Source organism: Schistocerca nitens, chromosome 3, assembly GCF_023898315.1.
Source record: "Schistocerca nitens isolate TAMUIC-IGC-003100 chromosome 3, iqSchNite1.1, whole genome shotgun sequence".
Taxonomy (NCBI): Eukaryota; Metazoa; Arthropoda; class Insecta; order Orthoptera; family Acrididae; genus Schistocerca; species Schistocerca nitens.
In genome coordinates, this window is record NC_064616.1 from 534,252,240 (window position 1) to 534,267,797 (window position 15,558).

The window sequence follows — 15,558 nt, forward strand, 5'->3', positions numbered from 1 at the left end:
AGAAATGATTTCAATTGTAAATAAGGATGTTTCACCTTAATAGCTCGTGCACCATACAGGATCTCTTGAATAGAAATAATTAGTCATTTTTATGAATAAAATTGTAAATGGGCAACATGTAGCCATATAAATAATTTTTCGTATATTTTGAAAGCGTTACGTACTGGCGTGTGAGTGTAGAGAAGAATAAAGTAGAAGCAGTGTCACAAAATAATACATTTGTATAACTAATATTCTTATTTTCAAAAACCAGTTGTTTTAGATTAAGGAAATATACGCATTTACTCATAAAACACTTCTGCAAATTACTAATTAATTTTCAATACATTTCGTCTGACCGTTTTAAGAAACAAAAATTGTGCACACTCGATTCGAGTTACCATTATAAGAACATCATGTTTTGTTACTGACCATAACAATTTGATCAATAAGTTTATTAAATATTCAGCCACAGATGTTTGAAAAATATTCTCTAAATATAGTCTTCATGTAGAGTTTTCTCTCATGTCGTTGCTAAAAGTAAATTAACTTTTCATAGTCTAAGTTACAATTTTACGAATTTTTGAAAACTTGTATAACACGTTCACCCACTGTTTAAATTGCATGTGTGTGTGTTGTGCTTGCTGCTTTGGGATGTAATAGCTAACAAGTATGAGTCATTGCATTATGTGACACGCTCATACATATCAACTAAGCGCAGACACCTTCTCGCATTGATCAGTTCTGTCCATATTCAGACACCAAGGAGCATTTTTTGACGTGTCCTACACAATTCATCCTAGCTCTTCCTTTCTTAGGGAGACTTCTACCTTGATCTGGTCCTTACGTTATGGAAACTTAAAGCTATTAAATGACACAGTTAATTAGCTACTTGTTCCACTGATCCCGTTCACAATTAACACAAAGTATTATAGCAGTTTTCAAAAAGTCATAAAATAATATATATATCAACTATTAAAGTACTTTGAACTACAGACTGAGAGAAATCGCTATATGAAGACTATATTTCGAGAATATTATCCTCAAGAACTGAGGCTGAATACCTAATAAAATTATGGATGCAAATTGACAGGATAAATAATAAAACCCTATGGTCCTACAGCGGTAAATCTAAGCGACTGGGCATAATTTTTGTTTCTGGAAACGATCAAATGAAACCTACTTAAAATTCCTTGATAATTCGAAGAAATATTTTATGAGTGAGTATGTGGATTTCATTAGTCTAAAACAACACATTTTTAAAAAGAAGCGTGGTACTGATACAAATTTATTATTTTGCGACACTGTCACAGCTTTATTCCTTCACTACACACACACCTTGATAGTAACGCATTCAGTATGTCTTGAACACCGAAAAAACATATGATAGCATTCTGCCATATCATTCATGATAATGTCATTTCACTGAAGACATATTCTTGGAGCGAAAATACAGAGGCGACTCGAATGTTTTATATTTTCTTTTAAATGACAGGGGACCTTCATAAACTCAGCTTGACGTGCAACATCATACATAAAAAATGGTACGGCTGAGGATTATTCAGTAATTTAAGAGACAATGTCGGCAGCTTTCTGATACTTTTTAAGGTTATTTAGATCAATCTAGAAGACATTATAGACAGTTGGTCTGTGCTGCAATGGCTGGTAGTTGATTCAGAATCTAAATAAAAGTAACATTATGCTCTCTCATAGTTAAAAAAGGTGCCTTTTTTTTCCCACAACTGCTCCAAATTATTGAAATTTGTCACTTCTGTGGTTGTCGAAGGACTGTCACTACACTGTTGGGCTCCCACAGATGTACAACTGCGCTTAAATGTTAACGATATATGACACTACAAGTTACAAATAGAAAGATTTCGTATAGTTAATTTTAAACGTCTTATGAACTAAGAAATATGTTGATTACCACTATGTCAGATACTTACATGTTACATTTATCAACCTTAGAAGTTAACGTAATGCTGTGGAGCACGGAAGGGCTGTAACAGGGAAGGTAAATTGTCGACTTCGGATTATTCGAAGAGTTTTAGCAAAATATGGATCATCTATAAAGGAGACACCGTGTCGAACAATAGTGCGATCCATTCTTGAATAATGCTCGAGTGTATTGGACCCAAATAGGTCGGAGTAAAGGAAGACATCGAAGCAATTCACAGGCGGGCTGCCAGATTTGTTACCGGTAGGTTCGATCAACACGCAAGTATTACTGAGATGCTTTGGCAACTCAAATGGGAATCTCTGAGGGGAATGCGAAGTTCTTTTCGAGGAACACTGTTCAGAAAACTTAGAGAAGCGGCACCAGAAGCTGACTGAAGAGTGATTCTACGGCCGCCAAGGTACATTTCGCGTCAGGACCACAAGGATAAGAGAAATCAAAGCTCTTAAGGAGGCATTTATACAGCCGATTTTCCCTCGCTCTGTTTGCGACTGGAATAGGAAAGGGAATGATAAGTAGTGGCACAAGGTACTCTCCGCCACGCACAGTACGGTGACTTGCGGAGCGTACATGTATATGTAGGTGTAGAACCATTCTGCTTAAATGTCTTTAATTCATTTTCTTTTAAAATAATGCTACATACTGACTGTTGTAGATGAGTTCGCTTAATATAAACGAATACTCATTGTATTAGTAGAAGTAAATAATACCTCTGCTCCAAAAGAACTTTATGTTTCTAAATGAACACTTTTATTTAGAAAGAAAGAAATTGTCTGCAGACATTGTTTGTAACTTACTTCTTTATATTTAGCATTGCACTCTCACAGGCATATACACTGCACATCAGAATTTATGGATCACTTTTTCGAAACCCCATAATTATTTCCCATTGAGATGTTGTTGTTGTTGTTGTTGTGGTCTTCAGTCCTGAGACTGGTTTGATGCAGCTCTCCATGCTACTCTATCCTGTGCAAGCTTCATAATCTCCCAGTACCTATTGCAACCTACATCCTTCTGAATCTGCTTAGTGTATTAATCTCTTGGTCTCCCTCTACGATTTTTACCCTCCACGCTGCCCCCCAATACTGAATTGGTGATCCCTTGATGCCTCAACACATGTCCTACCAACCGATTCCTTCTTCTAGTCAAGTTGTGCCACAAACTTCTCTTCTCCCCAATCCTATTCAATACTTCCTCATTAGTTATGTGATCTACCCATCTAATCTTCAGCATTCTTCTGTAGCACCACATTTCAAAAGCTTCTATTCTATTCTTGTCCAAACTGTTTATCGTCCATGTTTCACTTCCATACATGGCTACACTCCATACAAATACTTTCAGAAACGACTTCCTGACACTTAAATCTATACTAGATGTTAACAAATTTCTCTTCTTCAGAAACGCTTTCCTTGCCATTGCCAGTCTACGTTTTATATCCTCTCGACTTCGACCATCATCAGTTATTTTGCTCCCCAAATAGCAAAATTCCTTTACTACTTTAAGTGTTTCATTTCCTAATCTAATTCCCTCAGCATCACCCGATTTAATTCGACTACATTCCATTATCCTCGTTTTGCTTTTGTTGTCAAACCTACCTACATTCTTCCTCTGTAATGAAGGAAAAGCGTTGCGCCCTGAGACGTCACCCATGGGCTCGGCGACGCTTCAAACAGCAACGTGCCTATACATGCAAAAAAAAAAAAAAAAAAAAAAAAAGAGGGGGGGCGGGGGCAGAGCTCAGAAGTTCGTGTGAGGGTCGATGATGTCACACTGGCAGAAAATTTCACCAAAGTTCAGCCCCACGCCACCGTTACACAATGGGAAGGACGTCGAACCCCATCTTACCCCTTTTTACACATTTTTTCGACAGCTCTGAGATGGAGATTAGAACAGCGACGCCCAGCGTTGAAATCACACGATTTGCTTATGCGTGGCCGAGGGAAACATTACTGACACATCACCTATCAGATTGAAAGAACCACTTACCTTAAGGCGTTGATTCCTACACATTTTGCGGTCGAAAACGACACTTCACAATGCAATAAGCAACAAGATGGAGTTCTTGACAATCCTTGACACAGCTGACAGCCCACGGACGCTTTTACCTAAGGACATCGTTGGCCAGCAACTCCATTAAACGTGATCGCACCACTTTGGAGTGCAGTGCGACCGCAGTTTTTGATCTGGTGTACAGTGTGGAACCACAAGGGACAGTTCATAACCATTCGACGAAGTCTGAACGTGATCCGAAACATCAAAGGGTGTTTACGCTGTTTTAGTCCCAATGTTTCACTCCTTCCGGGGGTGTAATCATGCATCGGTGCAGCACTGAACGTATGTGAATACCCTCAATGCCACCCGCCCACGTTTCTTGAGCACTTTCAAAATGTACGTGTACAAAAAAAAAAACCATGACGAGAGTCCTAGGTGCCTGCAGTTAGGCAGCTACTTGAAACTGCTCCTTTATGGCATGGCTACTAGCAGCCACCCAGGACGGTCTCATTGGTTTTCACTGCGGAGGTATATTTTTAAAGCGCTCATCAAACCTAGGCGGGTGGCACTGACAGTACTGTCAAACTGGGGGCGTCTTAGAAGGACCATTTGCCGTTTTGTTCTCACATGCGTTAATTTCGCAGCCCCCCCCCCCTCCCCCTGTAATCATACCACAGGAGAGTGAAAACATGAGGGCTGAAAAAGTATAAGCACCCCATGCTGCTTCAGACTGCGATTAAATTTCGTCGACTGGTTTTCAGCTGTTCCTTGTGGTTTCACATTGTACACCAGAGCAAAAATTCATCATGTTCAGTGGGGCTGTTAGCTCACGATATCCTTAGAGAAGTATTGAAGCCGCTGTGGCGTGTCAGCTGTGTAAAAATTGTCAAGAACATCGTTCTGCTATTCATCAGTGCCTGAATGGAAGGGGTGATTTCATTGACGCCATTATGCCACCACCTGAGACCTTTTCGAGCCGATTCTGGAACGTTTTCCTCCACCGGACGTAACAAAACCGCGTCACTACGAACCTTCTCATCGAGTGACGTGTCCGCGGTGGTGTTGGGTAGAACTGTGGTGAAATTTGGTGCAGTGTGCAATCATTATCCCACCTTAGGCCTCACAGTAATTTCTCAACTGTGACCTTTTTCCCGCATCTGGTGACATCTTGCTATTTGAAGCGTCACACATCCCGAGACTGACGTCGCAATGGGAAATAATTTCGGGCTTCCGAAAAAGTGAGCCTTTACTTTCTTGCGCAGTGTGCTATCATTAGGTAAGTGACCAAATGTTAATAAGTAAGAATTTTCTCACATTTGGGCTGCAGTTTAGTTGTCAAACAAAGATGATGTCAACAAGCCCTCGAAGGGAGTTTCGTCAATCTGCTAGTTATTAGACGAAGACCATCAATAACATCGACTTCTGTTGTTTTCAAATTCACCAAAATTCATGTTCCTGAAACCATTTAATGGTGTGTCCGTAGGAGGATGAAGCGAAAAGAAGCTATTTAATGAACCACTGATATCCAAGTCATTAAAGAAAGTTGTCCACAGCAATGTTAAATAAATTTTTCCTACTCTTCTTTTCATATATTCTCAGGCACTCTAAATTGCAGGGATGGGGAGCTTGCGTTATTAAAATAGCCACTTAATGTTGTTTAGGCGCGCAGTGATCGCTCTTCAGAGACGCTTTAATATTTAGTATTCGTGTAATGCGTTCTGGAAATCTTAGCTACAGTATTAGCAGATGACAACTGGACGGTTTGTATCTTTTCTCTATTTCATAATATGTCTTATTTGTTTAGGTTCTTCCATTGGAACTCGCTCGTTGAATATTTGTCGTAGGATTCGTCGTCCACATTCTGTATTTTGCTGTATAAATTACAGCCGCATTCATCTCTATCAATGTGAAATATCGTTGGTAAACGCGAATAGGTAGAGGAGCGTCCCAGAAACGCCAGAGATCTATGTTTGTGTGTGGCTTATATTCTTCTCTCCTCAACTGATGTCGCCGGATACAACATATTAACAAAAATTGACTTTTTTGTTAACCTTTTCTACAGAAGTTAAAGTGCATCCAGCGACTGAAGCTATATTATAGATTTCTCTTACCTCATTATTTTCGGTATGAACAGTACTAACAGGAAATTGCAAAGTAGTGTCTTCAGTGGGAAAAAGGTTGAAGCCCTTCATTATTAGCCTGAAGCTTTGAAGAGGTCAAGCTACTGGCCTAACAACCCCAGCTATTCTGCTAAGCAGTGCGTTGTTGAAGTACAGATCTACTCACACCCATGGCTTAATTTGACTTTTCAGAAAAAGTAACGTGGGACAGAAATAAAATGTATTCATTACCCAAGAAGTTTCCATTTGGACTACTGTTTGTTCTCTATATTTCAAATTTTCTCTGCATGCCCATACCTCCTTAGAAAAATGACGGTGCTTTTATTTAAATCATATGCAGGCATTTTTATACAACTTCTTTGTCAGAACTGGGAAAAGACACATTTAACTACCTCGAATCCCCATCCAAAGCGAACTATTCGTGATACATTCCACCTAATGCGTTAGAATAAGGAACAACTGTACGTCTCTTCAACGTGATGTGAGTTCTCTCTCCCTCTAGTGACTTATTTATGTCTGAAGACACAAAATTACGCAAATAACTTTTTGAGGTAAGGAATGATGGCTAGAGTTTAGCATATTGTCAAGATCATAGTCACTGGAGATGGAGCGCTACATCAAGTGGGGGAGGGAATGTCATCTTGTTAAGGGAATCATACTGGCAATCACTTGAATATATTGTGAAAAACCGTGGAAAAACTAAATCAGGATGGATGAAAATCCTTTACTATAAGTCATAAGAAACATTACAGATGACGTAGTTGTGCTTCGGCGTCAGATGCTTTTTGATGATGGATTGATTTAAAATCTCAGGTGTCAGATTTGCGTGCTTTCGCGTTACATAACACGTGCGGGTACATCTCCACCCCGTGGTGGCTTGCGGATTACAGATTTAAACATAGAAATAATTAACAATGTTTTACAGGATACTGTAGCTACAGAAAAGATTGTTTTTTTCTCCAGATATACGACACAGGACAGTGGGTAGTCTATCAGGGGCAGTCAAATGAAAACCGAATACCCGCCACAACGGGACCATGGAATGATTTCCTTCAAAAGTAATCTCCACACGCTTTAAGACAATTATCCCGCTTAGAACCAAGACGATAAATTCCTGTTTCGTAGATAGAAAGTAGTCGGTCGCTGACGGATTCACAATGACACCCACTCTTTGACTCCTTGGTTCGACAGAAACCGCCGTCCACACATTTCTTTCTTCAGGCCACCATATATGAGAAAACCACACAGTGAAATTTATGGGCTATACGGAGGATATTGCGTGTTTCCTAGCCAAATTTCTGAAGCGCAGCCTTCGAGCAACTATGGTTCCACGCCTAAGGGACTTGTTTCCACTTATTATCATGTAATCACTGGAATCCGTGTTGCGAGCGGGCGAAGAATGCAGGCCGCGTCTGCTACACACCTGTGTAAATGGTAGTCGAATCGTAGGCGTTAGCCGTAAGACACTATGACAGTAGGACGATCACACTACTCCAGCCCGACATCAACCAAGGTCATAACCCAATAACTTCGTACACCTCTGATTTGGTACGACAGCGGTGGCAGTATCGAAACGTCGCAACAGTGGGGTCACATGTGGCGCCGTCCGTGTATTATAGCTAGTGTTCGGTTTTCATTTGACTAACGTGGTCCTTTTATACTTTGCGATTACAATTATGAATCGTATTTCCAAGAACATTTTGACGCAGAAATAAATTGTGCCGTTGTGTGTGTGTGTGTGTGCGTGTGCGTGTGCGTGTGCGTGTGCGTGTGCGTGTGCGTGTGCGTGTGCGTGTGCGTGTGCGTGTGCGTGTGCGTGTGCGTGTGCGCACTTTCTTATGTATTCATGTACAATATACACCCTAACATAGTCGTGAAATTTCTTTGCAGCTCAAGCGATGATGTGAGGCCCAACGTTTATCTGGAGGGTGTTGATGGAGAAGACCAATCTTGCGCGTCCCCATCTACCTCTTCGGTAAGTGAGCGCAAGACACGCTGCCCATATTTATCTTATTTACGCAAGTGAGTAACACTGTCTATGCAGTAATAGTAATGAAGTACTATGAAATTTGTTTTCTAGAGTAAACAAGAAGTTCTTTTCCTTTTGGATATTTTTGCGTATCTACCTGATACGGTCCTGATGCGGAAATACCAAAATTCTACCGCTGAGTATAACATGAAACTGATTGTGTCACTTAGAAACTTCATGCCAGACCCATTTCAAGCCCGTATACTCTAATGAGATAGCGACTTAGAAATAGATCCATATTAGTTTTAAACTTATACTTTCATAATAACTGTGCACAGAAACAATATAACAAATGTTGCTATATTTAACTCTCCGTGCTTAATGTGGTTCTCATCGGTTTATATGTAGCCACGTACTATTATGTTTATGAGATTCTATGAACAAGGACGAGGTGCCAGTGAACCTAGAGGCGAAATATATTTTTATTACAGTCCCCCATGGCAGTTAAAACAGATTTTTAGCCCCACTACAGTTTCCGCTTTGCTTATTGCAGCATGACTCAACAACATTAAAGATCAAAACAGAGTAATAATTTACAATAGAAGAAACTATGTTGCATTCGTACTAACAGAAAAATACTTATGTATTTTATATGAGGAAAGAAGTGAAAATGGAATCTTGATTCTATTTTGATGGTCTCCGTAGCTAAGCTTTCAGCGCGTCTTACTGCCCTATAGAAGACGCGGCTTCAATTCCTGGTACTCCCAGGGATCCTTTCCTGGAAGTAAGGTGGTATCCAGTTACACTGAGCCTCACGAGCGTAATTGTGGAGTACGCTAATGAGAAATAGTGGCTATTCGTAGTGATATCTTTCCGGATGTAGCCGAGTTTTTGTTTCCATTCTTGCACAAAGTTTCGTGACCGATCCAGCTGTCTTCTTCCGGTTCTACGAGCTGTGCTGTTGTGTGTACCTGATGCCTATCCAACCACCCCAGGCAAGAGTACACATAACACCATAGTTCTCAGAACATGAAGAAGGCTGCTGGGTCTTTCGTCCAACTATTGCGCAGACACGTAAACAACTCAGCTGTACACCAGGGAATACACACAGAAATTAAAGTCATTAGCTGCCAGTGGACATTTATTCATATCAGTGGGGCAACTTGGTTGTATCTGCCGGACCAGGATCCGGGTCTCCTTCTGACCAGGTAAATGCCTTGACCCCGTAGACAGTGGTGACCATACCAATACGGGCTACCCTAGCACGCTTTCCGTCTGATCCAAATACTGAACTTATACCACATGCCACTGATATAGTGCCCTTCCTCATTAGCCTCATTACTCGCAGCATCTCGCCAATTCCCGTAAAACTTTGAACTTGGTGTGCATCTACACTGATGGGATTATTGGCCGTCATGGTCTATGCGAAAGAACAGACACCACACATATATAATTAAGGCGATGACGGAGAGAATCGTTGAGATGCCGTCAGTAATGAGTCTAATAAGCAGGGGCACAAAACCAGTACTGTGTGGTGTAAGTAGAGAATGGGAGTCTGACAGGAAGTGTGCTAGTGTTGTCCGTGTGAGTTTGTATGGATGGCGTAGTGGTTAGCACATCTGCCTATTAAACATGAGACCCGGGTTCGAGTCCTGGCCTGGCACAAATTTTCAACTTCACCCATTTATACAAATCAATGCCCACTGGCTGCTAATGTCTTTAATTTACTTATGTCTTGATTCATAGTGGGTGCAGGATCAAAATGGGGTCTGCTCGTTCGGACATCTCCGACACCAATTATCTATCACGCCCGAGAGAACACAATGGCTCTGAGGTCCAGAAAGCTAATAACGGCTGAGAGAGCTGTGTGCTGTCCACATGCCTCTCCACACAGCATTCACCAGAGGATGACAGGGACGATGGTTCAAATGGTTCAAATGGCCCTGAGCACTATGGGCCTTAACATCTGTGGTCATCAGTCCCCTAGAACTTAGAACTACTTAAACCTAACTAACCTAAGGACATCACACACATCCATGCCCGAGGCAGGATTCGAACCTGTGACCGTAGCGGTCACGCGGTTCCAGACTGAAGCGCCTAGAACCGCACGGCTACACAGGCCGGCACAGGGACGATGGTTAACAGCGTGACTTCGTACAGGTGTGGTACGGAGTTATATCAATAAATTCTGTTGCAGAATCTTGTTATTTATATTCAGTATACAAAATACTTGGTGATTTTGCTTTGAATATGTAGGGAACAAGCTATTATAAAGAAGTGACTAAAAGAGTAGAGAATAGCGTTTCGTTATTCTCACATATCACAATCGGCGGTAGTATATGTAGCACTGATTTCAACGAATTGAATAAAAACCTTTTCTATTGAAATAAAATGATTTAAATGTCACTAACACGTATAAAGGGCTGCAAACACATCTTACAAAGTGTCAGATTAAAACATGAAAGAGGTGCGAAAATGCATGTTGTAACATCCCTAGTAGTTACGAAATCTGGATAATTCGAAGAACGGAATTCAAGCACGTCTTCCTACAATTTTTTTCATGCTATACCTTCCAAAAAGTGTTTATGAATATTCAAATTTTATATGTGTACCATACTGCAGGTGTTTTCAAAAAAAGGGCTGGTTTGACACTTCAACAAGTCGAATTTTGCTCCTTTTATCCAGACATTTGCCTACAAAAGTGGGTTTTTCTCTAGGTAGTCTCATTAGTGACACAGATAATTAGGAGAACTACTCAATTTGTAAGATAAAATCTAAATCCTAGTTTATATTAATTGCTCCGCTCTATTTACAGTATATACCAATACTACTTTATCTAATTGAAACATTCACTAATCCCATCCGACAATGACGTGAAGAGACAGTACCCTGAATAGAGCTGTTCTTCAGTAATAATAAAAGGATTATTTCATGTTTCACCAGCCTGTTTTACACTTTTTTAGTGTATCGCCTACTGAAGCGGCGATTCAGGAATGTCAGTGATACTATAGGATGATTCCCTCTCCAAGGACTATATTATCGGTGAAGCAAAACTATTAGGTTTAATTTTTTGGGCACACGTCTCCTGTATATTTGCAGGCAGATCTAGATCTAGATACGCAGTAGGTGTGAGCTCATGACTGAATTTACCATTACACTTCTGGAAAGAGTTACATAGATTGTAAATAAACTATGAATACCGCGTTATATACCTGTCACTGTTTTCACGTACCTAAGAACTAGCGTTGTTTTTTTTTTTTTCTTTTTTACACCTACTGATATCTGTCTGGAAGTGTCAGTAATCATAAAGGTGTTGCGTTGATATAACATCACGTCCGACTTCATAGCCGTCAAACAAAGACAAGCTGCTGGCACCCTTAAAGTTCGTGCAAATATAATAACAATCGTAAACCTATTAAGTGTATCTAGAGATACCGTATGTAGTGCCATAGGTTATGTAGAATTCATGGCATAATTTACTGCTGAACATTAAATGCACCTTGAGACCATTTGGCAACGAAAATGAGGTTCAGAGGTGTTAATATCATCAAAGTAAGTATCCCAACGACTGGAAACATATACTGTCGTGTCGTTGGAATTACTTTTACACTACTGCGTACTGTGTTTACATTTGGTGAACAACTGGGAAGCTCCTATCCTGACTGTCTTCCAGCCGTGAAGCGTAGTGAAAGCTCTCCAATGACTGAGGAGGTCATATCGTCGTTCCCAGTGGCTGCTGTGGTTACATAGAAAAGGAAACGAACAGGTAAAGTCAGTTTCAGATGACAACGTGTGTTATGTTATGCAGAAATTAGTTTTAGCAGGATATTTAATGATCCGAGATGATTGATTTACTTGGCAATTTATGTGGAAATTTTTCTTCATGAACGTAAGGGAAACCTGCGACTCTTTGTTGAACTTCATAGAGATCGAATGTGAATATTAAACAGCCATTGTTGTCTGTTATGCAAAATCAGTTAAGAGCCTATTAAAATCATATGGTATCTCTCGAAGACTTGGTACATTTGTTTTATTTCATTTCTCTTGTTTTAGGAGAGTTGTAGAATACAACTGATCACTGCCCAGCATTTATATGCATCTATCCTCAGTGGAGTCACACTTCTTGTGAATCTGGAAGGTGCCTATTCACCATATTAGGTGTGTGACCATTACATATTTCTCGTTTTTTCTACTTTGATGCACTCGTCATAAACTACGTTAAACCCGCTGTAGTAAATAGTGTGGACTGAAGATATGTCACTACTGTATTTCAGTCTGTATTTATTAATTCTGTTTAGGAATAAATTGTTCTATCCAGTTTGGTTGCACCGACAAAATCTAAACCAGAGCCGTGGTAGCAAAAACAGGTACCATAAAATGTTTGTTAAGAATAACTGGGAACTTTATCAACTGCAAGTGTGCCTGCTTCGTACTATCTTGTCATTATACGCAGAAATGGGATTTGTATAAGAGTTAGTAACGTTACATTTCGAATCATTGTACGAAGAAGAGTGCCGATATTGTCTATAAATCCTGTTTTGAAACCCAGTGATTACATCGATTAGGAGACAGTACATTTCAAAGAACGTGGTCACTTAGTCACCACAGATGATGAGTTCAAAGTTATACATAACATTTAGCGTCAAGGAATGAATTGAAATGGGCATTGATAGTGTGACGTACGTTAGGGTCCAGGTGAATACTCCTAATGGCATTAATAGCACAAGAGCATCAAATACCGTTTAATCTTGAGGGAATGTTATTTTGTCGTCGTAGAAAGTGATTCATTAAATTTTTAACACTTTATTTTTAATTTATACATTCACAAAACGCTTCTCATCATTTGCCGGTATCGGCCTCCACCGGCCATCGGCAAAGTCGTTAAAAGAAATCAGCAAACGGTGATCACAACATGTCATATGCCGAAGAATTACGTGTCGCTGTGATCACCATATTTTTCTTTCGTTATATAGTTCTGTCGATGGCCATTGCAGGTCGACACCGATAAAGATTTTGAAACGTTTTGTGACCCTCAAACGAAAATAAACTGTTAATGGTGTAATTAGCAACTTTTCATTCGTCCCTCATACATCTCTATGTGGTACTGCAAGTGTCACCGTCCCGTAATAGCAGGTTGTCATCATACTGTGGAAGAGATGAATGGTCCACAAAGTGGTTCATGTGTCTAGATTCGGCACTCTTTTAGACTGATAGTGCTACTGAGATCTCCCGACTGTTTGCGCCCTACAACTTCATTATTTTCTTCAGAAGTAAGCAACAGTAAGACCAGAACAGATTAATCTTGCCTTCGTTTAACCTCAATCTGAATTTTATATAATTGCAGATACTATCATAGCCGGCCGGTGTGGCCGAGCGGTTCTAGGCGCATCAGTTTGGTACCGCGTGACCGCTACGGTCGCAGGTTCGAATCCTGCCTCGGGCATGAATGTGTGTGATGTCGTTAGGTTATTTAGGTTTAAGTAGTTCTAAGTTCTAGGGGACAGATGACCTCAGATGTTAAGTCCCATAGTGCTCAGAGCCATTTGAACCATTTAGATACTATCATACAGTGCAGTGGAATGTACATGGCTCTGGCACCTCCACACCTTTTGTCTAAAGCGGCTTGCGCTGGCCTCTTCTATAAGTACCACAACGAGATAAAAGTAGTGTTTAGATATGGCAGAACGACCCGCTTGTGAAGTCCGTTGATGGGTTATGTAAACTGTGATTTTGAAAATTAGCATTAGCAATTCACGATGAATGTCATTCTCGCGACACAGCAACCTGCATAGTGACTGTCACGCTGATTTCAGCAGTTTCTGAGATAAACGTGATTTCCGCCAGCTGCGTATTTTGACTTTCTGCTACCAGATGTGAACCTAAAGTGTGCCCTCCTCTGATAGCGAAAGAGACGTAGTATAGTCTTAGGAATGAGACGCCATTAAGTTTATTTGCCTTTCACCAGCTTGCTGTTGTAATTATCGTTCCGATTTTGTTATAATCACTCACTGTGGTCAACCTTCAAACTGTGTCGCGTACTAGGTCGCATGAGAGTTAAGGAAATGTGGGAAACCCAACCGTAGTCATTGCTGAGGTCATGAGCGCGTAGTTCACCATCCTCTTCAATCACGTACTACCTATTAACCCTTCGCTAGTGTGGCGACTTTATGTCCCAAGTTTGGTGACCCTTGTATCTCAGACCAACACAATAAACAAATGAATGAACATAGTATTTATTAGTATATCAATTACAGGCAAGAATAGAACTATTCTTCAGTCATTTTCCTTTATCTTATGTACTTTATATAAGTAAATGTTGCGGTAAATATTACACGAATGTTATGCAACTCTTTGGTCAAATAATTATATGCAAGCTATTAATACTCTTTTAAGAAAACAGAAAAATTGCTTATGCAGTTACTAATTATTTCACAGTTTCCGCTTATTCCTAATCCTTTCACAAAACTTCAATATCTTCAACACATGTGTACTTACTGCAATTTCTGCTGTGATACTTCGTTGTCCTGTTTTGTTCTGAAGTACATGTACGGCATTCACATTTTCTCTCGTAGTCCATTATTTAATTTAAACTTTAAAAATGCAGGCTTAAAATGAGCACACCTACGTAATTCATTACAAATATGTGACCTTATGACTATATAACACCATAAAAATGTCCATTAAATGCATTAGTCATACCTTTTAACTAACAGCCAACAATATTTTAGTACTACAAAGTTGGTGTGGTCGGTCCAGGGGACCGAACATGCAGTTCTCAAGATAAGCAGCCCCTACCAAACTGACTAAATCATACCAACGTGAATGAGAAAAGGACACAATAATACAGCTCTCGTACTATGCTGGTAGAAAAGAAATAATCAAAAATGTTAAGTCATTCGATCTGCGAGACCGTGCCACACTAACGGAGAGTTAAGTGAAAAATGACTATGTGGTGAGGAAGGCTGTTATTAGTGATCTTGCAGTTTAGTGTTGTGGTGTTAATGTCATTGTAGAAGAGTAGTCTGTTCCTCTCGATTAGCAACAAGGTAGTAGCGGAACTTTACAGCCCTCATCCGATGTGCAGATAGCCGTTAACGTTGTGCACTGTGACATGCTCCTATTCGATGAGGCACAGGAGAGATGTTTACTATTTAACCCAGATTTTTGGTGCGCTATCTGGTTCCGAGTACCTTTCATTACATTTCCCATAAAATATTAATGATGAAAACTTCTTCCACCAACAGAGCACTTACGTGGCTATCTCAGGACCCTGTGTCAATGCATTAGTGGGCAGTAACGAACTCCTGTTAGACACCGAGTCGGATACCATGGTTATTTTGCGCTGGTAATAGCAAAATGTGAATGTTTGGAGTTTGGACGTAACACGCTAGTGAATGACAGGCGGAAAGCACATTCTACTGCTTCCCTTAACAGTGCGGTATATTTAATATTCCTCTGCTTGCCACCTGCATCACGCGATTATGTACTGAAAGAAAATCCATACTCCGGGATTGCTCAACGCGCCTAACTCATGATCATAA

The 15,558-nt window shown here is 40.2% G+C and overlaps 1 protein-coding gene across 1 annotated transcript in view; it reads left to right on the top strand.

Moving 5' to 3' along the window:
• LOC126249320 (uncharacterized) overlaps positions 1-15,558 on the top strand; it is a 90,006-nt gene that overhangs the window by 26,864 nt on the left and 47,584 nt on the right. Inside the window, exon 2 of the mRNA XM_049950974.1 lies at positions 7,939-8,023. Coding sequence (XP_049806931.1) covers positions 7,939-8,023 — 85 coding nt within the window. The remainder of the gene's footprint in view (positions 1-7,938; positions 8,024-15,558) is intronic.